Source organism: Nanorana parkeri, unplaced genomic scaffold (assembly GCF_000935625.1).
Source record: "Nanorana parkeri isolate BGI_ZX_2015 unplaced genomic scaffold, ASM93562v1 scaffold134, whole genome shotgun sequence".
In the NCBI taxonomy this organism is placed as follows: domain Eukaryota; kingdom Metazoa; phylum Chordata; class Amphibia; order Anura; family Dicroglossidae; genus Nanorana; species Nanorana parkeri.
Genome location: NW_017306402.1, coordinates 1297334 through 1323504, shown reverse-complemented (window position 1 = coordinate 1323504; position 26171 = coordinate 1297334). Strand labels below are relative to the sequence as shown.

The 26171-nt window shown below is 44.0% G+C and overlaps 2 protein-coding genes across 2 annotated transcripts in view; one reads left to right on the top strand and one right to left on the bottom strand.

The window, feature by feature from the left end:
* LOC108784960 (ras-related protein Rab-5B-like) overlaps positions 1 to 19251 on the bottom strand; it is a 33140-nt gene extending 13889 nt beyond the window's left edge. The window contains exons 1-3 of the mRNA XM_018553912.1: positions 19011 to 19251; positions 6607 to 6866; positions 366 to 517 (exon numbers count right to left, since the gene is read on the bottom strand). Coding sequence (XP_018409414.1) covers positions 366 to 517; positions 6607 to 6766 — 312 coding nt within the window. The 5' untranslated portion in view covers positions 6767 to 6866; positions 19011 to 19251. The remainder of the gene's footprint in view (positions 1 to 365; positions 518 to 6606; positions 6867 to 19010) is intronic.
* An 87-nt stretch (positions 19252 to 19338) lies between these two features.
* LOC108784956 (glutamate formimidoyltransferase-like) overlaps positions 19339 to 26171 on the top strand; it is a 39963-nt gene continuing 33130 nt past the window's right edge. The window contains exon 1 of the mRNA XM_018553909.1: positions 19339 to 19346. The gene's annotated coding sequence lies outside the window, so the exon portion shown is untranslated. The remainder of the gene's footprint in view (positions 19347 to 26171) is intronic.

The following is a 26171-nucleotide window of genomic DNA, read 5'->3' as shown; positions in this document are numbered from 1 at the left end:
ATATATATATATATTCTCCAGGGAATAAAAGCATTTTGGAAAAATATAGATAGTTGGCAGGGCATGGTGCAATAACTGCAGGAAACTGGGCCAATGGTACATCCTGAAAACTTGTAACACTTATATAACTGATAACTATCCTAAGTGAAAATGATCAAACGTGTTGAAATTTGTGGTCATAAAGTGGCTGGCAATATAGACAACTGCTTGCGTGTGCTCATGTGCTGAGAGGCTACATACAAACTAAAATAGAGCAGTGTAAACTTGCTTCATCACTGGCAGAAAAACAAAAACCACTGATGATCATGAATGTCTGCAAATACAGTGTAAAGCTTAAGTTTATAAAGATGGTAAAATACTCTTACCGGTTTGGTGATGTCAAACACCACAATGGCAGCCTGAGCTCCTCTATAGTACATGGGGGCAAGGCTGTGATATCGTTCCTGTCCCGCAGTGTCCCAGATTTCAAACTTTACAGTTGTATCATCCAGACACACAGATTGAGCTAAGAAGGCAGCTATAGGGAACATAAAAAGGTGAAGAATTATTAATTTAAAAATGTAAACATCAAGTGATTAAAGCCCAGCTTAAACCTTATTCCCCCCAATGTTGGATAGATTGGAAAAGGATTAGAACTTCTGAATTTTATTGCCACTTGTATGTCCATCAACAAGATTTCCCCAAACTTCCTTCTGGAGGTCATTTATAGGAAATAAATGACCTCCATTCAATAAAAACCTAAACATACATTTTTGGTAGAGGCTATCTATATTTTAAGGATTGGGTGTAATATGTCTTTATGGAAATTGAAAGTTTGAAGCCCAAATGAACTGAATATACACCAAATGCCACAGAACAAAAGTTTTTTCTTTACTCGCCCATACCGAATACCGATACCCCGATTAACAGGAAGCCGGGCGGCGGATCATGACCCGCCGCCCGGCTTCCTGATCGCCTGGGAAGCCAGTTTTCTATCGAAAGATCTCTTCCCGAGGCTTCCTGACCAATCAGGAAGTTGGGCAACGGGTCATAATTTGCTTTAGGTAACTGGTCCCTTAAAATGGAGGAGTACTATGCGAACATATAACCAATTGTTAGAAGTATTAACAGTTTATCAGTCATTGCAATTTAGTGCACACAATTGTAGGAGAGAAGGCTGCTCACATCTTGCACAATAAGCAGTAACAGCATTACCCGCTGCCATGTCTGCAATCAGGAAACCTGCCAAGCTTATTTCTGTCTGGAAACATGTGATGTTTTGCAACAGAAGTGAGGACTGGTCTAGCATTTCCCATGATACTTTGATGACAGGGTAAAAGGAGCTCCAGGAAAACAAGTGCAGTTATGGTTCAAAGCTTTAGAATATTACCTTGATCAAAATAAAAATGTTGTACAGTTCTTAATAGAAGAACTGCTTAGATCCCCAAATAAAACCAAATAATTTGACCTGAGGTTCTGATGACAGAAGGGTTGTTAATATGTAACTTAGTTTGCCTTTTGAACCAAACATCCACAGTAATTTGTTGTTCCAACATGCCCTAAAATCAGGGTGGTCAGTAGAAGGTAACACTATCTGTGTCCTCTCCCATAACTGACAACTATGACGTTTTCAGGGAGAGCAGTTTTTTCAATTTTACATGTACAGTTATAAACATTTTATTTCCCATGATTATTTATTCACTTTTGCTAGTTGTTGCTTTTCTGAATTTGTTATGGCTATATGGTCAGATTTATTTACATTGTGCTCAGCAGAGGTAGCACGGGGTCACTTGTACTCAAAACCATACTTCCTAAAAGAAAAGGGAAAACGCTAATCTTTCAGATGGCCCTTGTCTTCAAACACCGCGCGCTTCACTGCTTGCTGGCAGATGCAGTGGTTCCTCCTGCAGACTTGTCCATTCTGTAGTGATGTACAAACCAATGGGAGAAACCACAATGTCCGATGGGAGATTGAAATAGCCAATAGGAATCTAGCTATGCATTCCTATTCTGTTTTTTTTTATTCTGGCGGCGTACGGCGTACACATAGCACAGCCGACCCCGCCCATCCCAGGAGCTGGTCACATGACTGTGACACACCGCAAGGTCCTCCAGCATAGTAGAGTGTGGAGGGAGAAGTACAGACTGGAGAAGGGGAAGTAAGTATATCTTATCAGGGGTAACTCTCATGGTTTACACTGAACTCTATGTGCTGCTCTGTCAGTGACAGTACTGCGGAGTATGTACCTCATACGTTATATAGCCATACACTTTAAATCCAATTATTCTAGTTCCAGCTGCAGAGCCCGGTCCTGTCTTTGCCTATAGCAGTGGTTCTCAACCTGTGGGTCGCTGTGTGATTTCTGTTGTGCTAGGTGAGAGTCCTCCTTAGCCCTCTCCTAGCGCAGCAGTGTCAGTTCTCGCGCCACGCCGCCAGATGTCGCTGCAGCAGCCGCAACATCCCTAAATTTTAACGGTGGGGGACACCACGACTTGGCAAATGTTACCAAGGGGTCCCGGCCCTAGAAAGGTTGAGAACCACTGCTCTAAGGTCTTCTCCTGCCCACGCCAAAGCTTTACTCCTCTTGCTGTAAAGTATATGTGACCACATTTCTCATTTCATTCTCCAAACAACAGATGGAAATCCAAAAGGACGATAAAAGTCGGACTCCAATGTTGCAGCATGTGTGCAGATCTGGGAACTCAAGGGCAGAGATCTCACCACCCAGGTCCCAGAAGGACATAATAAACAGTTCAAGCTTTTTAAAGCAAGTCGGCAAGACATTTAAAAACTATCAGTACTACGCTCTTCCGGGGAATGCTAGTTAAGTTGAAGTCATGCTGATCTGACTTTAATCTTCTGAGTTGCTGACACAGGACAAACATACAACAAGTTACAACTTCTGATCTTCATACCGGTTATGCCTACAAAATATGTACAGTTTATTTAGGCATGCAAATTAGTCAGTTATTGTTAAGTCAACCAGCTGTTAATTGGTCTGGGCATATAGGCATCAATAACCCCTGGTCACAAAAGGGTTAACATATATCTAAACTCAGAAACATATAGGTCATATATTGCAGCTTATATGTCGTTAGGGGAGGTGGTTGTATTAAGTTTTCTTTTTTGGATATAGTGCATTTTCTGCCCCCTACAGAACAAAACCTTTTGATCCTCTCAGACATCCTACTAACAACCTGTGTACCTAACTGAAATATCAAACAATATTATGAGCTTTCCCAGATATCCTTTCTGAAATACAAAACACCTCCCTTCTATGTAATACAGATGAGAAGGGGGGGGGGGGGGTGGGGTTGTAGTGCAAATCAGCTTTCATCGATACAGTACAATAAGTGAGGTGTTCTCATCCTGGGATGGGAAGTGTTTTACTGGTAGGATCACAAGGTGAAAATAAAAAAGGAAAAAAAGCCTGAACCAGAAAACTAATGCAGCCACCTCATTCTGTGCAATGTGACAGTGTCTTTGTAAAGGGAGATTACCAGAGCTCCCACGCCACCCCTACCTCTTGACATAATGTCAGGGTACCATGCACAGGCGTTCTCACACCACATGCAGGTACCCACGCAGGATGACCAAATTAATATGCCCACACAGGATAGGGTTATATGCACAGTTTATTGGTACCACATCAACAAAACTACAAACCCAACAAAGAGGGGTAACAGGCCTGCAGATGTACAGCAGGCCTCAGGATACCAGAAGAGTGGTCAGGTACAAGCCGAGTCGTTAACAGGAGGGCAGCGCGGTACAGGAACAGGATTGATGAAGAGTGGTCGGGTAACAAGCCGGGTCGGTGACAGGTTTTCAGATAGGGAGCAAGGTTCAGGGCATGGGCATCAGTCAGGTTAAGCAACACAATACTCACCCAGCTTCCTGACTGCAGGGAGGGCCTAAATACCCTCCCAGGAAGCACCAGGTGATGGGATGATCAGTCACAGCTGGGGCACACCCGCAGGCGAGTACTGGAGCTGCAGGTTCCTTACAGTTCCTGGCTGCTGGAGACACCCGCAGGCGAGCACAGGAACTGCAGGACCCGGCTCCAGCGCCACCTGGGGGTGCTCTGCATCCTGACACATAATTAGCAACAAATTCTGGTGTCCTCGGGGGAACATGTGACCTCTACCCATGTGACAGTGCTGGGTTTGGGGATGTCCAGGGGAGTGATGTCACCACTCCCTTTAGCAACGGACACCAGCCGACGGCTTACAAAAATTTCTGAATAGAAGGCTGGAGCCATGAGGTAGTGCTGCTGAGGGGAGCCCTTTACAAAGACATTGTCCACATGGAGAATCTATTACTATTTATCTAAAAGTAATTAAGAACTGCCTATGATCAAAGCACATGCCAGAAATATTTTGTGCCTGCAAGTGTGCTCCCCGTTGAGGCATTTTCAAAATTCTTGGGACACAGAGTGAAAGGATGTTTCCATTTTAATGAAGGTTTATGCATGGGATCTGGTGTAACATGTCTAATGGAAGTCTGGGAGTCATTTATTTAGGAGACTACATACCATGCAGCACTTCACAGATTACACAGAACCATGCACACCAGTCCCAGCCTCCCACTCATTTCACACAGAAGCCATGAGAGGCTTTCAGTTGACTGAACAGAAATATGATTGCATAGCACTCTTCTGGCTACAACGAGCTTAAGTAAAAAGTGATAAACAGTGAATGTACCATGCAGGGGAGAAAAAGGTCCCTGTGGGCTTCATCACATAATGAACCCATCTGGATTTATCCAAGTAGAATAGTCTTGCACAGATAGGTTCACAGTAGTGTAGGAACAAAGGCTGCAGTAATAACCAAGCCCCTGCTCCGTGGGGACACCTTCGTTTTGCCACAATGCCGCCAGCTGTTGTTCGGACTAAGTGAAGGTGTTTCAGTTGCGATTGTAAAATTTGGGGGTTTCTCACTTCCTGTCTCAATGAACACGGTCACATTTTTTTCAAAAGTGGCAAAGACCGCACAAAATCCCAGAGGTTCTCACACTCACTAGCTATATGGTTTTACCATTTTATTAACTTGCTCCTGTAATAGTTTTGTGCAAGTTTGTGCACATCATTAAAAATGATCTACCGAATGCTGTATAAAAATACATAACCAGAGTCAGGACACTATACGAAATGAAAGGACGAATCCTGTATTCAGTCTCCACATCATTCATTGATAGTGGTTGTTCCACTTCCAGCTTGAATGTCCCCAGAATCTTCCACTTCCTGTGAGTCCACGCAGTCATGGACACCCCCTGGGCATAGGATTATCATGCAGCCTAAAGCTCACAGTGTAAAGCTGGCCATACACCTATAGATTATCAGCAGATTTTCTATGGTCAGATGGAAAAAGTGTAACCGATTCTGTGTGGATGGAGGAATCTCCCAATGGGCCAAGCTTCAGTATCTTGCTAGTCTGCCCCACTGGCTCTCAAAACACCTGAACAATGACTACATCCAATCAGATTGTTCAGGTATTTTGAAAGCCAGCGGGGCCGACTAGCGAGATACTGAAGCTTGGCCCAGTGGGAGATTCCTCCATCCACACAGAATCGGTTTCACTTTTTCCATCTGACCATAGAAAATCTGCAGATAATCTATAGGCGTATGGCCAGCTTAAGTGAGAGTGTTATTAAAGCCCAGCCACAGCATGAGGCTGGAGATGAAGGGAAAGTACTGTGCTGGTATCATGACCATATGGAATACATTTAGAATGAAGGTATGTGCGCTTTTCATTTTTGAAAGTTAGTCTCAGCGAGCTGTGTGGGGAGGGAAAATGGCTTTTATTTGGAGAATGGCTTTTATTTGGAGTTGGGCTTCAAAAGTACGAATCTCTGGCTCAGCCAAATTGAGACACTTTATAGTGTGAAACACACATGTTAATTTATTACAGGCATTTACATTTTGTACATTTACATCCGTCTCTGCCTTCAGGGCCCATTCACACCACATCCAGATTACCTCCAGACCAGACCAGATTGTTTCCGGAACCAAAATGCATCCTAATGCATCCTAATGTAATCCTATGCTATTTCTGGCCTCTGTTCCTACCAGCGCAGTCTGTTCCAGACCAGAAAAATACTGCTCGTCATATTTTGTCTCGTCTGGAATGCACTGAAACTCATCAAAACTACAAAAAAACAAATAAACATTTTCAATCGCAGCAAAATCGCAGTATAAATGCAGCAAAAACGCAATGCACTATATTCCAGATCTGGTCCGGAAAATGGTGTGAACCCAACCTCAATAAGCTTATAAATCGAAGGTCCCTACCCCATGTGAATACATACACATACTAGGGCCAATTTAGACAGTAGAAAAATTATCCAACCCACATGTCTCTGGAGTGTGGGAGAAAACCAAAAGTACCTGGAAGAAACCCACATAAGCACAGGAAGAACATACAAACTCCGCGCACAGAGTGCTAACCACTGACATGTATTAATATTTTTAAAAACCTCAGAAAAGCATCAAGATACCAATCCATAGATCAGTTTCCTTCATTTCCTGTGAGTAGGACTTCAGCTCACAAAACGGCCTATGCTATGTGCAGGCAACAGCTATATTTGAACCTCTGCTAACAAAGACAAAAAGGTCCAACAATGCTTCTTACCTCCAATAGTGGTCTCTTGAAATTCATCAAACTGACCCTTGACAAACCGCAACACAAGACTGGACTTGCCCACCGCCATATCTCCAAGTAGCACCAGCTTGAACTGACAGATTTTTGTCTGGCCTACTCCATTAGCCCTTGAGCTTGCCCTGCTGGCCATGGCGTCCTCCGTTTCCTGCCTTCCAACCGCTTCACTCCACCAAAGGATGAGATTTTTTAATCCAGTTATGAGAAATCCAAATTAACCTTCAAATAACAACCTGCTGAGGAAAAAAAAGAAAACAGATGAATATTTCATTCTACATTCAATAGAAATTAGATAACAAGGTACAAGTACAGGAGACGGACACATGTTATGCTACAGTGTTCTGATATGAAACGCTAAACATGAACAAGGGCAAAAACTTTTCCGTTCTAAAAGGAAACCCGCCAAAATAAACTCGACTCCGGTACAACTTACTGCAAATTTGATATTATAATCTTCAACTAAGTGCAATGAAGAGACAGAATCCAGGACGTTTTTTGGACGATAGCTTACAAATACAGTCACAGAAAGATTGTCTAGATCTTCCATTTACCTAACCCAGCGAAACATTTTTTGGGGTACACGCCCTACAGGATTATAATGCAGCAATTGAAATGAGCCAACAATGTTTTGGTCCATTTTGGCCCTCCACACCACAGCCTTAAAGTGATAGTCAAAAGGTTTTTACGCTATTTCAAATGTTGATGAAATTGCTTACAATGGATGCTGCTTCTTGATGTTTAAAAGTTTTAGTCTCTTGCAGAATCAGCTGGTCCCCTGAGCACTGGCCATGACATCCTGTTTTAGGATGGCTCCTTTTCCTTGAAAAGTCCTATGGGACCACCCTTCTATGTGCTAGTAAGCTGTGTATTTCCACAAGCAAGGCAAACAACTCCCCTCTCCTCCAAGCTAGCAGATAGACAGCTGCGGGAGACTGTGCTGTCCTTGTGATCTTGTACTGGACAAGAAGTTCAAGGAAGCTGAGCTAAGAGAGTTGGAGCCAGCTGTTTGGAAACGTAATGCCTATAAGTTTGTTTGGGAAAAAAATAATAATTAAGAAATACTTTGCCAGGCCTCCATGGATCGGACTCATTTTTCCAGCACATCCCACAGATGCTCGATTGGATTGAGATCTGCAGAATTTGGAGGCCAAGTCAACACCTCGAACTCGTGTTTCTCTGATCATTCTTGAACCATTTGCAGTGTGGCAGGGTGCATTATCCTGCTGAAAGAGCCCACTACCATCGGGGACTACCATTTCCATGAAGGGGTATACTTGATCATCAACAATGTTTCGGTAGGTGGTACGAGTCAAAGTAACATCCACATGAACTGTAAGACCCAAGATTTTCCAGCAGAACATTGCCCAAAGCATCACACTGCCTCCGCCGGCTTGCCTTCTTCTCATAGTGCATACTGGTGCCATCTCTTCCCCAGGTAAGTGACACACATGCACCCCACCATCCATAAGATGTAAAAAAAAACAACAACAAAAAAACCTGTGATTCATCAGACCAGGCCACCTTCTGCCATTGCTCCGTGGTCCAGTTCTGATGCTCACGTGTCCATTGTAGGCACTTTTGGCGGTGGACATGGGTCAGCATGGGCACCCTGACTGGTCTGCGGCTACGCAGCCACATATGCAACAAACTGCGATACATTGTGTGTTCAGATGCCTTTTATATCAGAACCAGCATTAATGTCTTCAGCAAATTGAGCTACAATATCTGTTCGATTTGATCGAACTACACGGGTCAACCTTCACTACCCAAGTGCATCAATGAGCCTTGGCCGCCCATGATCTTGTCACTGGTTCACCAGTCTTCCTTCTATGGACCACTTTTGGTAGGTCCTGAGCCCTCACAAAATATTCACTTGCTGCCTAATATATCCCACCCACTTCCAGGTGCCATTGTATAAATCACTGTTATTGTTATTCACTTCACCTCTCAGTGGTCATTATGTTAGGGCTGATCGGTGTGTGTGTCGAGGGAGCATGGAGCCGGCTTCCCAGCTAATCAGGAAGCTGGGTGGCCAGTCATTACCCGCCCCCTGGCTTCCTGATTGCCCGGGAAGCCAGCTTCATGCTCCCTGGCATGGAGCCAGCTTCCCGTCCAATCAGGAAACCAGGAGGCATGTAATCAATCGCCGCCCGGCTTCCTGATACCAGCAGTTCCGGTATCGAAAGCATTTGGACGAATATGGGTACTCGCCCAAATAGTATAGGCACTGAGACAAGTATCGGTGCATCCCTAATATATACATACACACACACACACACACTTTTTATTCAAAAGTTAATGTTCTCTCTCCCCCTCCCTGCATATTACATATATTTTATTTATAATCCAATTATTAATCTAAAGCAACTGCATTTAGAAGCACATGTCACTATGTTTATATTTCATTGATAAATCTAGTCAAATGTGCACAAACATATTGGAATGTTCATTAACCCTTCCATGACCCCCACAGGCTGGCGTTTTTCAATTAGGCACCACTGTCCATGGCTCTGGCTCCGCCCACTCAGCCGCATCGTTCATTCATAGATCCTGTGAGAGGATCTGTGAATGGAGAAACTACAAGTTCCATCAGCCACCTTTGCAGAGGGACTTGTAGTTCTTAGTATGACCCGTAGCTCAGTATGGACATGGGCAGCAGGAAGACTCTGCAGGAGCCAGAGCATTGCACCCACAAGCCACTGATCGCAAATCTTTACTTGCTCCAATGCAAAACAATATGAATTGATAATTATTTATTTTATAAAGTGTGCATTTATTATTTTTTCCTCTAAAATGTGGAGTTAAAATGTGTCTGTGTTAGATTTTTTTTCTTTTTATTACTATCCAAAGGGGACTAATAAGCCCCCTATGTGATTGCAGCGACAGGTGCTCTTTATGAAGACCCCTGATATCTTCCCTGTCACTAACACAAGTAGATTGAGAACAAAAAGCCCCAACCTACTAGTTTACTCAGCATCTCTGCCTGGGCTTCGACAGCTCTGAAGCTGGAGGTGCCCAAAGTGGAGTACTTCCGTGTTATAGTCTCAGCAGGAAGAGTTCAGGAACAGAGGCCATCCTGAAAATCCCTCCCCCAAAATCGGCAATGGGGTGGAAGTGGAGGTGCATGCTAAAAAAAAAAAAAAAAAATGGGGCACTTTACAGTCCAGTCCACTCACATTCTTGACCAACCTGATCCAGCATCATGTTCACATCCACACCAACCAATATAGGGAGCAGGCTCAAGTATCAATTGCTTCCTCGCACTTGTGGAACAGAACGGTATCTGGTGTAAAAGTCAACTACTGTATGCAGCAAATTTGTAAAGCACGAATATGCCAAGTTTAGGAAATTCTCTAGCTTTGCTTTACTCTCAAAGAAATGTCATAGGACATCTTCCCGCCGCTGTTTGTCCTGCCCCATTCCCAGCATTGGAGATTCAACAGAACAAAATAGGAGAGCAATCACTAAAATTATGTTCACTACACCGGAACTCACAAAGATCAGACTACAAATAGCCCACTCTGCGCTCTTTTCCTTTTTCACGAGTGACAGACCGTAAAACTGCCACAAAAAACAAAAGCTGCTGCTGCTTAGTACTGAATACTTTTCAAGAAACTCTCACTTCCTACAGACATTATTAAATAAAAGATAAACAACAAATTCACCAAACTGGAACTGGACAGCCTCTAACTGGAAATGGTTTTTCTACATTAACCACTTGCTCACCGGAGTGTTAATCTCCCTCCCTGGCCAGGCCATTTTTCAGTATTCAACGCTGCGGTACTTTGACTGACATTTATTTAGTCAAGCAATGCCGTATGGAAAATAATTTTATACCATTTTTCAGGGACAGATAGAGCTTTCTTTTTGTGGTATTTAATCACAACAGGATTTTTTTTTTTTACTATATAATAAAAAAAAAGGACCAAAAAAAAAAAATGTTGTAAAACATTAGTACCCAATTTTTGATAAAATATAAAAGATGGGGCCACATTGGGAAAATCGACACCAAACATGTCAAGCTTTCAAAATTGTGCACGCCCACAAAATTGCAAAAAAATGCTACACCCAAAATTGGCCATATGCAACGCTTTAAAAGCTTTTACCGCTCACCAGTTTAGTGTTAATAGTGATTGATGGCTCTGGAAATATTGCTCTCACTCCGACATTTGCAGTGATATGCAACAAGTGTGGTGTAATTGTTGTTTTCGCACGTAGACCCACCTGACGCGTTTTTACGTTTATATGTGCGCACACGCGTGGGGGGGAGGGTTAACATTTTTTTTTTACCCTTAATTTTATAGTTATCACAAGCACATAACAAGCTCCCTATGTGATAGCACACATACAGTGACAGGTCCTCTTTATAGAGACATCAGGGTTCTTTAAGACCCCTGTCACCTAGGTACCCCCAAAGAAGCTGTTAAGGCAGAGATCTGCTTCACCCGCTTCTTCTCTGGCTATAGCAGCCAGATAAATGACAGCTAAAAAGGAGGAAAGTGATGCAGTACACATCACTTCCGTCTTCAAGCATCGGAGGAGAGATCAGCAGTGGGAGACCTGATTTACATGAGCCCGGTGATAGGAGGTTGCCATTCGTCTGTTCATTTACAACGGATGGAGAGCAAGCGGTTAAACAGCCTAAATCTGATCGGTTACTATGGGTTTACTGTACATCCATGCTCTTCCTACTCATAAAAAAAAAAAAAAGTTATATATAATATTATTAGGGATGCACCGGTACCATTTTTTTCCGATATCGAGTACCGATATTTATCTTTCGGGACTCGCTGATGCCGAGTACCGATACTGGTACTTCCGCTAGCATGGAGCCGGCTTCAAAGCCAATCAGGGAGCCAGGTCATTTGTTTGGCCGGCTCCACGTTCCCTCGCTGCACTGCCAGACAGAGGAAATCTCGCTCTGACCGGAAGTTTCGGTATTGGGGGTAAGTATTTTTTTCTAGGGACACTTTAATGCAGAGCAAATGCATATCAGTCAAGAATGTACTGTTCAGGCCCGTCTTTAATACTGATTGGACCCTGGGATAAGAAAGCACAGATCCATAAAAGTGATAAAGCAGAAGCAGGGAGAAGTTTGTACTGCAGTTTTGATAGTGACATCATGACATCTCACTCCAGATCTCCAAAGACCAGCAGTCAGAGGCAGCACTGTCTTAGATCTGACACTGGAGATATATAGCTTTGAGACTGAATACACAGGAGTACCTAGACACAGCACGTGTACTGCTATTCTCATAAGTAATTCATGAGAAAAAAGGAAAAAAAAGAGTACTGCTTCGGCACAAATAACATTTCTAGATGTTATAACGGAACAAAAAAATGTTAGTATTTGAATTAGAAGGCTTATTAAAAATACAAAGTTCATTAAAGCAGAACAAACAGAGTCTAAAAATTGTTAGCAGGTAGGGTTTTAGGGCTTGTTCACACGATGTCCGGATTCTGTGCGGACCAGATGCGTGCGCTCATGCACCCAAAATGCACTGGCTGACCAATGGCTGGAGAAAGAATATTCTGGACCCGGAACAATATGGCAGGACAGTGAAAAAAAGAGGGAACCCAGACCTCGCATCTCTGCAGGAGAGCACACCGGGAGGCAGTTCCGTATGAGTCCAGGGATATCATGCAAATACTGTTCTCTTTTAAAACTGAATCAGAAATTGGCAAGAGAAGGATTGGGAAACAACTAAAAAACAAAAAACAAAAAAAAAACCCCAGAATTTCTAAGGACAACAGCAGGATTATTGTAGGACTGTCTTTAAAAAAGCTTTCCCCTTGCAGTTGGGCTATCCCCACACTGCAAGGGTTAAGTGCTTGTTTTGTCTAGGGGGGCTGAAATAAATCCCTTTGACTCACCTGATCCTCAGTCCCCTGGAGGTCAGCACTCCACTCTCGCCCCCCTTCGCTGTGGTATGTCCCTTGGCATGCTCACGTCTAATGCAGGTCAATGTATAACACCTGATTTCAGTGATCCTTAGACCACCAGAGCCCAGGGAACAAGAAGAGGCTGTAAGGCCCTATCTAGCAGCCCAGAGGGACTGAGGATCAGGTAAGTAATACAGCTTTTTCTGAGCCCCCCCCAAGACAAAACAAGCACTTAACCCCTGCAGTGCATGGGGTACGTTTTTAGTTTTCCCAGAGTTCCCCATTAAAATCCAGAACATTCAACAAATGTGCATGTAATAGTTCTAAAATGTAAAAACTTTATTCCATTTATTTCACACACAAAATGCACTTTATTTAGAAGTATGTCTTTCAATTCGTTTCTCTATAAATACTCAGAACATTCCATGTGTGACTGAAAGAACTCCCATGAAAAACAGGGATCTTTTCATCAGCAAACATTTTACAAGCGTACACTTGCTGTGCCTTTCACCCAGACATCTACCAAGGAGAAACACACTTGTGACATAATGGAAAAAGCCATCATGTGACAAAGAGCGACGCAAGATATGTGCAGCCATTCAGCAATCAATGAAACAAGTATTTATTCCTGTGTTGCTTTGACCTTGTTCTTCACCTTAGAGCAAGCCTGGTGTGAATTTACAGTATATTCACAATGTACAATCGTCTCATGTATACCCCGTTGCCTTTTGGTTTGTAATAGAGTAAAGCAAAAACAAATTGTTGCTAATTACACAATAATATTGTAAAATCGCCTGGTTGGATTTGTTGATGGCCCTAAAACTATTATCAATAAGTAAATCATAGCGATATGTCATAGTGATAACGGTTTTAAGTAATGAGTCTCACAGAGGTCTTCAATCTTGTAGTCAGTCTATTTAGGTGGAGCAAAGTATTTACTTATTAGCCGTTTGGTATCATAGTATGCACCGCACTGAACACGGAGCAGAGAGTTGTCTGAGGAGATCAAAATGAAAAATTATGGGAGCAGTGTCACAGGTAAAGGGCTATAAGACTATCTCCAAGCAGCTTGACGTTCCTGTGACTACTGTTGCAAGTATTGTTATGAAGTTTAAAAGGAGAACTATGGGGTCAGTGTTTTTCCCCATAGTTCTCCTTAGGGTAACGGGAGGACACAAACTAGCATCCTCCTGTTACCCTAAGCTCAGTATACCGCGAGCTACAGCTCGCGGTATACCGAGACGCCGCGGCCGGAGCAGATCCCGACCTCGAGATCCGCCCAGCTGCGTGAGTGACAGCTGGCTCTGCCTATCTAGAGGCAGAGCCAGCTGTACCCGCCCCTCCCCCGTCCGTTCTGCCAGTCAGCGCTGGCAGATCGGAGCGGGGAGAGGGGAATCCAGCCCCTCCCCCTGTCACGGCAGAGAGCCGTGACAGGATAGAGAGGTGAGCGAACCCAGAATGTGTTCACTCACCTTCCGATCTACTGAGCCGACCTGTGACTATCTCATTGTCACAGGTCGGCTAGAACTATGAGGTGAGTGCAAATCACTCATCTCATAGTTCTCCTTTAAGGTTCATGGGAGTGTAGTCAACCTCCCTGGATGTGGTCACAAGAGCAGAATTGACAGATGGTTAGTATGGTGCACGAAGAGCCAAGGAAAACTTCCAAGTTGAAAGCCAGGGTCAAGGTACATCCGTGTCTGATTGCATCATCTGTCGCTTTTTGAGCTACAGTGGGCTCAAAGGAAGAAGACGCAGGATGAAAGAAAAGCATAAAAAAGCTAGACTGGAATTGACTGAAATGCATATTGACAAGGCACAATGCTTCTGCTACAATGCCTGGAGTGTTTTGCCAAGGCATATCAGCCCCAAGTTCTACAGACAAAAACAATGAAGGGAATGCTAGCTGCATGTGGCACCTTAAAGTAGACCTTAACGCTCAAAAAACAAATTCTACCAATGCATCCCTCTATGTATGATGATTAATAATAACATAGACATGTCAGGTGTAAAATGCTGCGATATTGAAATACTTACACTTGCAGAGCATTCACTTTCCGATTTGAAAGGGCAAATGACTTCAGGTTTGCCAAATCAATGCACACTGGGATTGCCTTGTCATCAGCAGATCATTGCTGGGAGATCTCAGGGAAAGGTACCTTGTAATAGGAGAGCTAGTAATCTGCCCTTAGCAAACATGACCACTGTCAAGAGACTGGGAAAGAAAAGAGAAATAATATGCAAACACTACAAAGCTGGCAAGTGTCTAGAAGTATGTGTTTGTAGATTGTCATCACTAAACATTTCTAAAGGTGCCTTTGTTGTTATTTTAAAGATATGGGTAAAGGTCTGCATTAAGGCTCCTTTCACACCTATATGTTTAGGCACGATTAGGGATCCCTGCATCAGGAAGCGTTTTCACGATCGATGCGTTCAGAAAGAGTGATTGATTCCTAACCGCATGTAATCATATCACATACGATCACATGCAGTGCCAGCGTGTAAATGCAGCTGCTGTCTTACGATCATTAACTTGAATGGGTGACACAGTAAGGAGCACAGGCTATCTGGTAGTGGCAACAGTAACCCATGCATGAAACAAGGACACCCAGGAACAGTCCAAGTAGGTTTGTCCTGCACATTCATTCAGCAAGACAACAAACACAGTTCAATATAGGAAGGCTTTGCAGAGTACGCCGCATAAAAAACAAAACATCTGCTTAGCCAGACAACTAACTAAAATCATCTCAGCTCCTGACTAACAGGGTGTCCCCTATTGGGTTCCTCAAGACAGCCTTTCAGTGTTCTGTGAGCAGTCAGCCTTTTCACCCAGCAGAATAAAGGGCTATAGGCACGGCCCTGAGCATCAGTCAGCTCCCATATATAAAGACCTGTGCAAAGCTGAGACTAACAAGGAGATGTGGATACCAGGTAAGATGTGGACCATGAAATGGAGGTTTCATCCAGCCCAACACTCTACAAAGGCTCCGGGACCTAGTCCAGATATTATTAAGTCTTTCTCCATAAAATTAAAGTTATTATCATATCAACTGATGCTGCTAAATTTGCCTTAGGCATTAATGACCTCTGGCCACGAAAGGGTTGAGGCCAATGACTGAAACATGTGCTTGGTCTGGAGTTTCCCTGGAAAAAAATGTATGAGTGATTGCCTCTGAAAATAAGAATATAAACATATACGGCCAATACATCTGCCAGCGGCAGGGTGGAAAATAGAGGCCCAGCTTTTTGCTGAGCTGCAGAGAGGGGTGGCAACATTCTGACACACAGATGTGTTAAAATAACACTCTTTACTGTATCAGTCACTGAAGTGGATACAAGGGAGTTGAGAGGGGCAGACTGATAAACTGCAGAACTCTTGTAACATATGCATTTAAAGCACATATAGTACACTATATGCAATAAAAGCAGGAGGTGCAGTTTGATCTGTAACCAGCTTCCAAAGACTAATCACGCTGACAATGAATCAAAAATGTAGCCTGACCATTATTTAATAAATCTAAGCAAATGGCAACTAAGGCATTTAGTATCCATCTGAAAAGCAGAAGACGGCTAGGTTGGGAAGGATTGCTATGGGATACCTCAGGGAGCTCTTTGGGCCTTTTAAAAATATGTTTAAAAGAGAACTATGGGTGTAAGTGTTTTTCCCCATAGTTCTCTTAAGGGTCACGGGAGGACATATACTAACCTCCTCCCATGACCCAAAGCTCAGTATATCGCGAGCTACTGCCCGCTATATACTGAGACCGCGACAGCCGGGATGGATCCTGACATTACTGTCGAGATCCACACAGCTGTGCAAGTGATAGCTGGCTCTGCCTATGTGGAGGCAGAGCCAGCAGAGCCCTTCCCGTCTCAGTGCTGGAGGATCAGAGCGGTGAGGGGGAGCGGGGAATTCCTGCAGGGAGCCGAGACTGCAGGGACATGATCAAGAAGTGAGCGAGCGACGGTACGCGTTTGCTCACTTCCCGATCTATTGAGCCGACGTGTGACAGTTTCATTGTCACACATCGGCTTGAACTATGAGGATGAGTGATTTTCACTCACCTCATAGCTCTCCTTTAAACTAGGAATATGGTTTTGGAGGGGGGAGATCTGAACGTCCCTAAATTTAAAATAATGAACAGCTGGCTAACCACAGTCAGATTCTAATTATTTATATCTGCACATACTGTAGAATGGCGACCTACCAAAAAAAAAAAAATCTATGCAAGTGATATTTAATTATATATACCGTAGTTACCCAACCTCTGCAAAGCAATATAACCTTTTGTTGATCTGACAGATCGGATTCCAACCAGGGGTGATTTTGTTTTTACCAGTAACCAGCTTAACAATGGTCTTGTAAAATACAGTGTACAAATACAGCGGGAAACGCACAGTAGAAAATGACAAGTCACTGACCCATTATGTATCATAAGACATTTCTTTGCTGTGACTAGTAAAGGCACCAGGGAAATGTGCAAGGTAGCCTCAGATGGCTGTAACATTATACAGGGGGCTGGCCATCTTGTGGTTGACCCTTAGGTAGACAGCAGATTCCAAAGGCCACCACTAGGACAGACAAAACTTCTCCATACTATCCTCCATCCTTCCTAGGATACAAACTTTTGGGGGAACTACAGTGTATTACAGGTTTCCCTTGCCCAAGCACAATTACAAGTAAAGAACTTCTTTGAGCTCAACAGATAATCAGCTTCCTGGGCCTCAAAAGAGTTGGCTGAACAACGTCTCTGTACATTCCACCTGCAAGCATGCTTCTGGAAAATAACTTTCTGGTTAACAAAGGTTGAGGAAAAACTGCAGTACAAACATTGTACGATACACCAGGACCGTACAACCCACAGGAGCCAGGCAGCCAAAGTTGTTAATCTTGTTTACTGTTGTCAATGGAGACGAGAGGACTCCTGATCTTTGGTACTTGGCCCATTTCTGGGTTACCAGCTCAGAGAACACAAAGATGCCTCACTTCTGCTTCAGAGCATGAGCTGCATTCAGACTAGAACTGTAAATAAATAGCATAGAATGCTGGAGATTTCTAGGAAACATGTGACTCATTCACTGGCTGTCCCATTTAGGAAACCTCTTGTGGGTGAGATTACTGGGGGAATTGTCAGCAGTAGTAAAGCCCGGATCACTGAATGATGCTGATCATCCTGCTTGTCACAGTCCACTCCTATCTCAACCATGCTGATCATCATTACCTGTACATACACTATAGTATACACTGGACATGGCACTATACCAATGATCGCCGGACACTGAGCCATACTGACCCACTATACCAGTGATCTCCGGACACTGACCCACTATACCAGTGATCTCCGGACACTGACCCACTATACCAGTGATCTCCGGACACTGACCCACTATACCAGTGATCTCCGGACACTGACCCACTATACCAGTGATCTCCGGACACTGACCCACTATACCAGTGATCTCCGGACACTGACCCACTATACCAGTGATCTCCGGACACTGACCCACTATACCAGTGATCTCCGGACACTGACCCACTATACCAGTGATCTCCGGACACTGACCCACTATACCAGTGATCTCCGGACACTGACCCACTATACCAGTGATCTCCGGACACTGACCCACTATACCAGTGATCTCCGGACACTGACCCACTATACCAGTGATCTCCGGACACTGACCCACTATACCAGTGATCTCCGGACACTGAGCCACTATACCAGTGATCTCCGGACACTGAGCCACTATACCAGTGATCTCCGGACACTGAGCCACTATACCAGTGATCTCCGGACACTGAGCCACTATACCAGTGATGTCCGGACATTGAGCCACTATACCAGTGATCGCCAGACACTGAGCCACTATACCAGTGATCGCCGGATACTGAGCCACTGTACTAGTGATCTCCGGACACTGAGCCACTATACCAGTGATCGCCGGACACTGAGTCACTATACCAGTGATCGCCGGACACTGAGTCACTATACAAGTGATCGCCGGACACTGAGTCACTGTACCAGTGATCGCTATCGCCGGATACTGAGCCACTGTACTAGTGATCTCCGGACACTGAGCCACTATACCAGTGATCGCCGGACACTGAGTCACTATACCAGTGATCGCCGGACACTGAGTCACTATACAAGTGATCGCCGGACACTGAGTCACTGTACCAGTGATCGCCGGACACTGAGTCACTGTACCAGTGATCGCCGGACACTGAGCCACTGTACTAGTGATCGCCAGTGACTGAGTCACTATACCAGTGATCACTGGTGACATAGGCATTAGGGACCACTGTTGACTGTGCCAGTATTCCACTAATCACTTGCCTTAGTAATAGTCCTTAAAACTGCAGTACAAGGCAGTGCTCTGCAAGTAGTATACAGTCACATGACAGAGCTGCATTAGTCCCCCGAGCTGGCAATGACTAGGCTATGGGTAGCACGGCTTACAGACAGTTATCGGTCAGGTGTGGACGAACATACCCTTACACCATCAGGACTCGCTGACAGCTGTGTGTTGTGCTCGCTGTGGCCTCCTCTTTCCCCAGGCAGAACCTCCCTCACCTCGCAGCGCTCCTGTCAGTCGGTCTGGTTCTCCTGAGACCTGAGGGGGGCGACCGTCCTCCGGACACCGGAAATCCATTAACAACCACAACTTCCGCCGCTCGCTACGGCTCTGACTGGGAACTCTGTGGTGCTCACGTGATGCAGCAAGTGCCTTTACGGTGACATGGTCACATGGCCACATTCCGCTGGCCTCTCATATGACCGCGCATACAATTCATAGAGGAGTTGCTGTACGCATTTGTTTTATTAAAGGTACAGTTACAGCTGTTATGAGTCTTTAACCAAAAACAACTAAGAAGTCACTGATGTGCGAACTGTCCTATGTGCTGTAAAGGATGATTTTACATTGGTAATAGTATTGTTTATTTACCTTCTCCCTTAAAATCTATTCGCACTATAAGGTGTGCGTTAACGTGCGGTACTGCAACGCAATACGAAGTCAATTACAGTAGTAACTTTGCGGCTCCCTGAGGGCTGCAGAGTGTGAATCTGGAAGAAGCGTGGGCAGGCGAGTATAACTTTTTTTTTTTTTGTGGGGGGGAATTAAATAATGGATAAGTAAGGTCATAGTTTAAGTAGAATAAGGGAGGGCCATATCCCCATTAGATTTTTTTTTTTGTAATAAATTCTTTATTTTATCAAATTTCAAAGGTTTACACAACGCGTAGGCAAATAATATAGAAAGATATTCAAATTGCATTCTTTGCATGTAAATGCTAACAAAGTAAATTCAGTATTTTGCAAAACTCATTATTGCAGGCTTCGCAGGGTTACTAAAAAAAGAAAAATGAGATTAGATTTTTTTGCCATTTGTGTCCCATTGGGGAGATTTCCCTTTACGTCCTGTTGAATAGCCAGGACAGGAAATGAGATGGTGGTCAGCCGGTTCACCAAAACTAGTGTCTCCATTGGACGATTTCCCATCTTTTTCCGTTCTGGTGACAACTCCAAAATTTGTAATTTTGTATCACGTTTTCTGATAATGTTTAGCAGGACAAATGGAGAGGATGATGCTCCTTAACAGGGACACAGATAGCAAAAAAAAAAAAAACCTGACAGGTGTCCAATCCCTCTCCTCTCTATACAAAACTAAAAACATTTTGGCTTCAGTTGCACTTTTAAAGAGAACAATGGCCCCACCGGTTTTCCCATAGTTCTCTTTAGGGACCCAAAGCTCAGTATATAGTGGGCTATTGCACTTTGTATGCTGACAGTGCAGAGCCGTGCTGCGTCCAGGAAAGATCCTGACAATATTGTTGGGATCCACCCCGCTGCCTGATTGACAGCTGGAGCTCTCTGGAGCTGTGCCCGCCCCCTCTCCTGTCTGTCCCTCCAGTCAGCGCTGGAGGATCGGGGAGGGGGGAAGAAAATCCCTGCGGTAGGTGGTGACTAACAGTCACCACTCTCTGCAGGGAGATGATCGGGAACTGAGCAATCAGTAGTATGTGATCGTTCAGTTCTCAATCAATAGATAGCTGCAGTGTCACATTGGCTCTAATTTTGGGGATAAGTGTATTTCACTCTCCTCATAATTCTCCTTTTAATAGGAAGTAAATACTCCTACTGGTATTGATCCCCATATCCACATATTAACCAGTCTTCAGCCTCCTCACTTTAGCAGCTCCTATTTTGGTCTGCAACAAATTGCCTGCTGCTATTGACAAGGACATTTTTCTCCACAGCAGTTCACATTGTACTACAAGAAAATGCCCACCAGCTGCCATAGGCACACATCAAGGTAATTATGGTGGTAGGTAGTAGCCATACAGCCCGAAACCACACAGAGATTCTCTATAGTGACACCTAAACTGACCACATAACCCCTCTGAAGATTCAGAAAAATAGGTCGGCATAGAAAATTCATGCTTACTAAGGATGCCCCGATTCCGTTTTTTCGGAATACCGATATTTATACTTTAGTACTCGCCGATGGTGAGTACCGGTACTTCCGTTAGCATAGAGCCAGCTTCCCGGGCAATCAGGGAGCCAGGCGGTATGTCATTACTCAACGCCTGGCTTCTTGATTGCCCGGGAAGCCGACTCAATTCTGTTTGGCCGGCTCGATGCTGATTGGCCGGGAAGCCGGCTTCCCAGCCAATCGACATCAAAGCCGGCCAAACAGATCTGATAATATGGTGACACAACCTCCACCATGCAGACACCTCAGTCCCTTCACATCGATCCTCAGCAGCATTCATTACCATACTACAGATGTCCCTCGGCCAGCTGGGCAGACACTGCTCTTGCAGATCTGCACACGTGATCGTCCCTCAGCCTGCTACTGCGCATGCGCACACTGCCCAGTGCTCTCATTCAGACATTCTCTAACAGCATCAAGCATGCGGTGCTGGCGCTGTTCACACAGGAGACGTGGGCAGATCCTGGAGAGCGGTGTCTGCCCAGCTGGCCAAGGGACTGGTACAGTAATGACTGCTGCTGAGGATCTATGTGAGAGGAATGATTTGTCTGCAATGTAGGGGTTGTGTCACCATGTTATCAGATTTGTTTGCCTGGCTCATTGCTGATTGGCTGGGAAGCCGGCTTCCCGGCCAATCAGCATTGAGCCAGCCAAACAGCATGGAGCTTCCTGGCTCCATGTTCCCTCATGGCACTGCCGGTCAGGAAATCTCCCTCTGACTGGAAGTTCCCGTATCGGGAAAGGTATCGGAGCATTTGGGCGAGTACGATTACTTGCCCAAATACTCGGTATCGGCACATCCCTAATGCTTACAGGCCACAATGGTTTATTATTGGTATTTATATAATGCCTACAATTTACGCAGAGCTTTACATAGTTGCACATTCACATCAGTCCCTGCCCTCAAGGAGCTATGGTCCCTATCTCACATGCATACATACATACAGGGACAATTTAGAAACAAGCCAATCAACCTAGCATGTCTTTGGAGTGTGGGAGGAAATCTACTCAAGCACAGAGAGAGCATGCAAACTCCTTGCAGACAGTTATCTGGCCAGGATTTTGAACCAGAGACCCCTAGTGCTGCAAGGCAGAAGCACTAGCCACTGTGCTGCCATGGCTAAGCAAGTCCGGTTAAACGTGACTGAACATTGGGTGGGAAAAAACTGAAGCAAACAGAATCTGGAGCAGTTGCCCATAGTAACCAATCAGCTTCTCTTTTCAGTTTGTTCAGTTAAGCTTTGAAAATGTGTCCGGACTGTGTTTTGTAGGGTCATGCATTCAGGGTGTTACAGTTGCTGACAGTGAATGCCCCCTGACAGCCTTCTTCCATGATTTCTCTGCAATTCCCAGTTTAAAATTGCTGGCAATAGTGAATTAGGCTGCTGCAGCTGCCATGAAAACTGCCATACCCCTATTAGTCTTTCAACTCAGAAATTTGAAGCACAACTGCACTAATATATAGTATTTTGGGGCAATTAAAGCATGCTTAAAAACAAAAATGTAATATATTGCAGCAAACCTGTTCCTAGATGTTGTGGCTGCATTGTTTTCTTTTTTGCAAGCTTTTCTCCTTTATTTTTACCTGGTGATCCTGCCAGTAACATACTTCCAGTTCTAGGGTGGCAACACTCACTCACCCTATTGTATCAGGACTACTCAAACATGCCAGTAGTACAAAAACTTTCCACTCTTTTCCATAATATACAGCCCCAAGTTCAAAAACATAAGTACGCTGTGTAAAATCTACATAAAAACAGAATGCAAAGAAAGCTGGCAAAGTAAGTGGTACTAAAAAGGAAGAGCTGGAGGAACATTCTGCAACTAATTAGGTTAATAAGCAACAAGTCAGTAACATGATTCGGTATAAAAAGAGCATCTAAAGCTGGCCATACACCTTACAACCATCGCACGACTTTCGTTGTGCGATGGTTGTAAGGTGATAAAAATTCCGTACAAACTGCCCATCATGGACAGGCAGATCGTACTTGCGATCATCGCAAGCCCACCCCCCTGAGGGGAGGGCTTGCTGATGATTGCAATGCTGAGCGGGCATTGTGCGCTTACGCCTTGCGATCGCGCTACCAACCCACCGAAAATTGTACCATTTTTGGCAGGTTTTCTAACGTTCTCGTAAGACGAAAGTCGTGTGTACAGTAAATGCGGTCGCACGCTGCCCATACACCTGCCGATTATCGTACGATCGCGGGATCACCCGCGATTATCGTACGATAATCATCAGGTGTATGGGCACCTTAAGAGAGTCAGAGTGCTTAAGAAGTAAAGATGGGCAGAGGTTCACCAATCTGTTATAGGCTGTGTCTAAAAATTTCAGAATCATTTTCCTCAACATAAAATTGCAAATACTTGAAATATATCATCATCTACAGTACATAATATCATCAAGAGAATCTGGAGAAATCTCTGTGCGTAATGGGTAAGGCCGAAACGGAATATTGGATCCCCCGTGATCTTTGGGCCCTCGGACGGCACTGCATTAAAAACAGGCATGATTCTGTCATGGATATCACTGCATGGTATATCTGTAAAAAAATAAATCAAGGCAACTGGACTTTCTGTATTTTTTATGGAGACGTTTCGCTGGTCATCCCACTAACTTTCTCAATGACTTGTACAAAAAATTATCTGGGAATAAATATGGTAAATGTTGCACCTATCCACATACTCTGTCTATCATAACCAGCATGGGGTCAGAGCACTTACGAAGGTATGATGTTGATTGCATTTGCATGATTGGAGCTAGCAGGTGTTATTAACCCGCCCAGAGAGAGGTGTTAAAAACCAATGCTCCTCCCTCCCTAGGATGCATACTTGACTGTCTTCAAAGGAGTGACCTTTTTTCCTTTTAGATGTAGGTATACTGCTGAATCCTGACCAGAGAGTTTGGCTCTTCTATGCTGTGCCATACGCTGGTGTAGCTGTTGTTTTGTTTCACCGACATACAATTCTGACCACTACTCAATGCACTGGACTGCATACACAATGCTGTTCATCTTGTGTTTTGGTGTTGGGTCTTTTGGGTGAACCAGTTGTTGTCTCAGTGTGTTGCTGGATGTAAAGCAGACAGGGGTGTGATGTTTATTAAACACCTCTTCTTTCTGTTTTGACAAAGGCCCAGTCTGGATACCCGCACGTTTTAAGGTCCCTTCTGAGGTGTTTGAATTCCTTCCCCTTGTGCTGGTGGGGATGTTCTCTGTCCCTTGATGTAGAGTCCTGATGACTCCCAGCTTGTGATCCAGAGGATGGTGGGAGTAAAATGGCAGGTACTGGTCTGTGTGTTTTCCCACCAGCACAGAGGCCAAAGAATAGCCAGTAGCAAATTTCAGTGTGCAATGCATGTGTAGCAAAGCTGCATCGCCTGAGGTGCCATTCAAAACGAATAGCATCACGACACACTAAAGCATCATCATGATGCAAAAGTGTTATTCAGCCCTTAAAGTAGAAGAACTAATTTTTCTAATTTTATGGTACAAGCCGACAGGCGTTGTGTTTTCCATTCATACACATGCAGCTTTGTCCAAATGTAAAAAAAACACACATTGTCTGCAACCTGCTTTTGCTGCAGTTCAAACCTCAGAAGGACATGCTGCATCCAAAACAAAATGCAGCGCAACACAAAGCAGGCCAGAAGTAGCCTCTGAACTGCCATGTATACGGCTCTTTTGAAGTAAGTGATATTTTGCTGACCCGTGTTTAACGTGTGTTCAAAATACAGGAAAACAACACCTGTTGACATGAGCCCTTAGAGTGTGGAAGGGTTAGAACTAGGGATGTCTCAATACCATTTTTTCAAGACCAAGTACAAGTACTTTCCCTCAGATACCAATTATCGATACTTTTTCTTAAAGGGACATGTGACTTTTTTCTAAAACAATACAGACTAATGATTTTAGGGCAGTTGGCAGTTTCTTTATAATTACGAAGAACTGTAACTCAATCCATAATTTTATTTGTCCTGATAGAAAAAACTATTTTAACCAAAACCGTATTGGGTCACCTGACTGCACCGTCTGTAGAGTGCTTGCATTTTCTGAGTGAAATTTGAAATCCACTGTGTAGGGTTGCACTGGATGGCAGTATGAGGTACAGATAGTACACCTGGCGGAGGGGAAGGACCGATCACCAAAAGGTAAGTATAGCGGGGGGAACAGTTGGCCAGATTTAAGTGGGTAACATTTTCCCAAATTACTTGGGAAGGTGAATTTACCCTATAAATTTTTATTTTAACTTGTATTTATTTTATTACCTTTTTAGTACTTTATTTTAATTTTTATCACTTTTTTATTTTATTATCTTATAATTTTTTATCACTTTTTTTTCACTCAGCTTTATTGATACCACACAGGGGATAACAAGCCCCTGTGTGATATAATTCAGAGGTGACAGGCTCTTTTTATGAGCCTGCCCTCCAATACAGAAGATACAGCACACTGCTGTGCTGTATCTTCTGTTCAGCTCCGTTTGTGACAGCTGACACAGGAAGCACTGGGAATACAGAACTCCTGTGTCACTGATCACAAAGCAGAGCTCCCCACTCTCTATTCTGAACTGCTGTGCCGTAGTCCCGGGTCCCAGAGAAGAGCAGCGGAGCCCAAAAACCACGGCGGGGAGGGGGCGGACCTTGCTATACAAGTGATCTGGGCGGATCACGTGTACAAACAGCCCAAACCAATTAAAAAATTTAAAACGGCACTACGTATCGAAGCATTTTCACAAGTACAAGTACTCATGAAAATGCCCTGATTCTAGTATCAGTATCGAGACATCCCTAGTTAGAACCTCCGTTCTGTTATTGCTGCCTGTGTCACTGCTGGATAAAGTCCACTAGATTCCTGTCCTAGGTGGAACCATCTCTCCTGTGGGTCTCAAACAGTAAACGTATCTGACAGGTTCAAACCCTTCCCAACTCTTAAAAAAAAAAGTTTAATTGCTCCCTGTTGTTGTTTCTGTTAGCTTCCTGTGCCAAATGGCACCATTAAATGCCTATATTAACCGGTACCATCTGGGGCAGGATGCTAAAAGAAATGAAAACAACAGGGGCAATCTCTCCAATGGACATATAGATGGCAGTAAAAGCTTTGATAGAGGTTCTAACCCTTCCATCATTGTATTAGTAATATAGATATATATATATATAT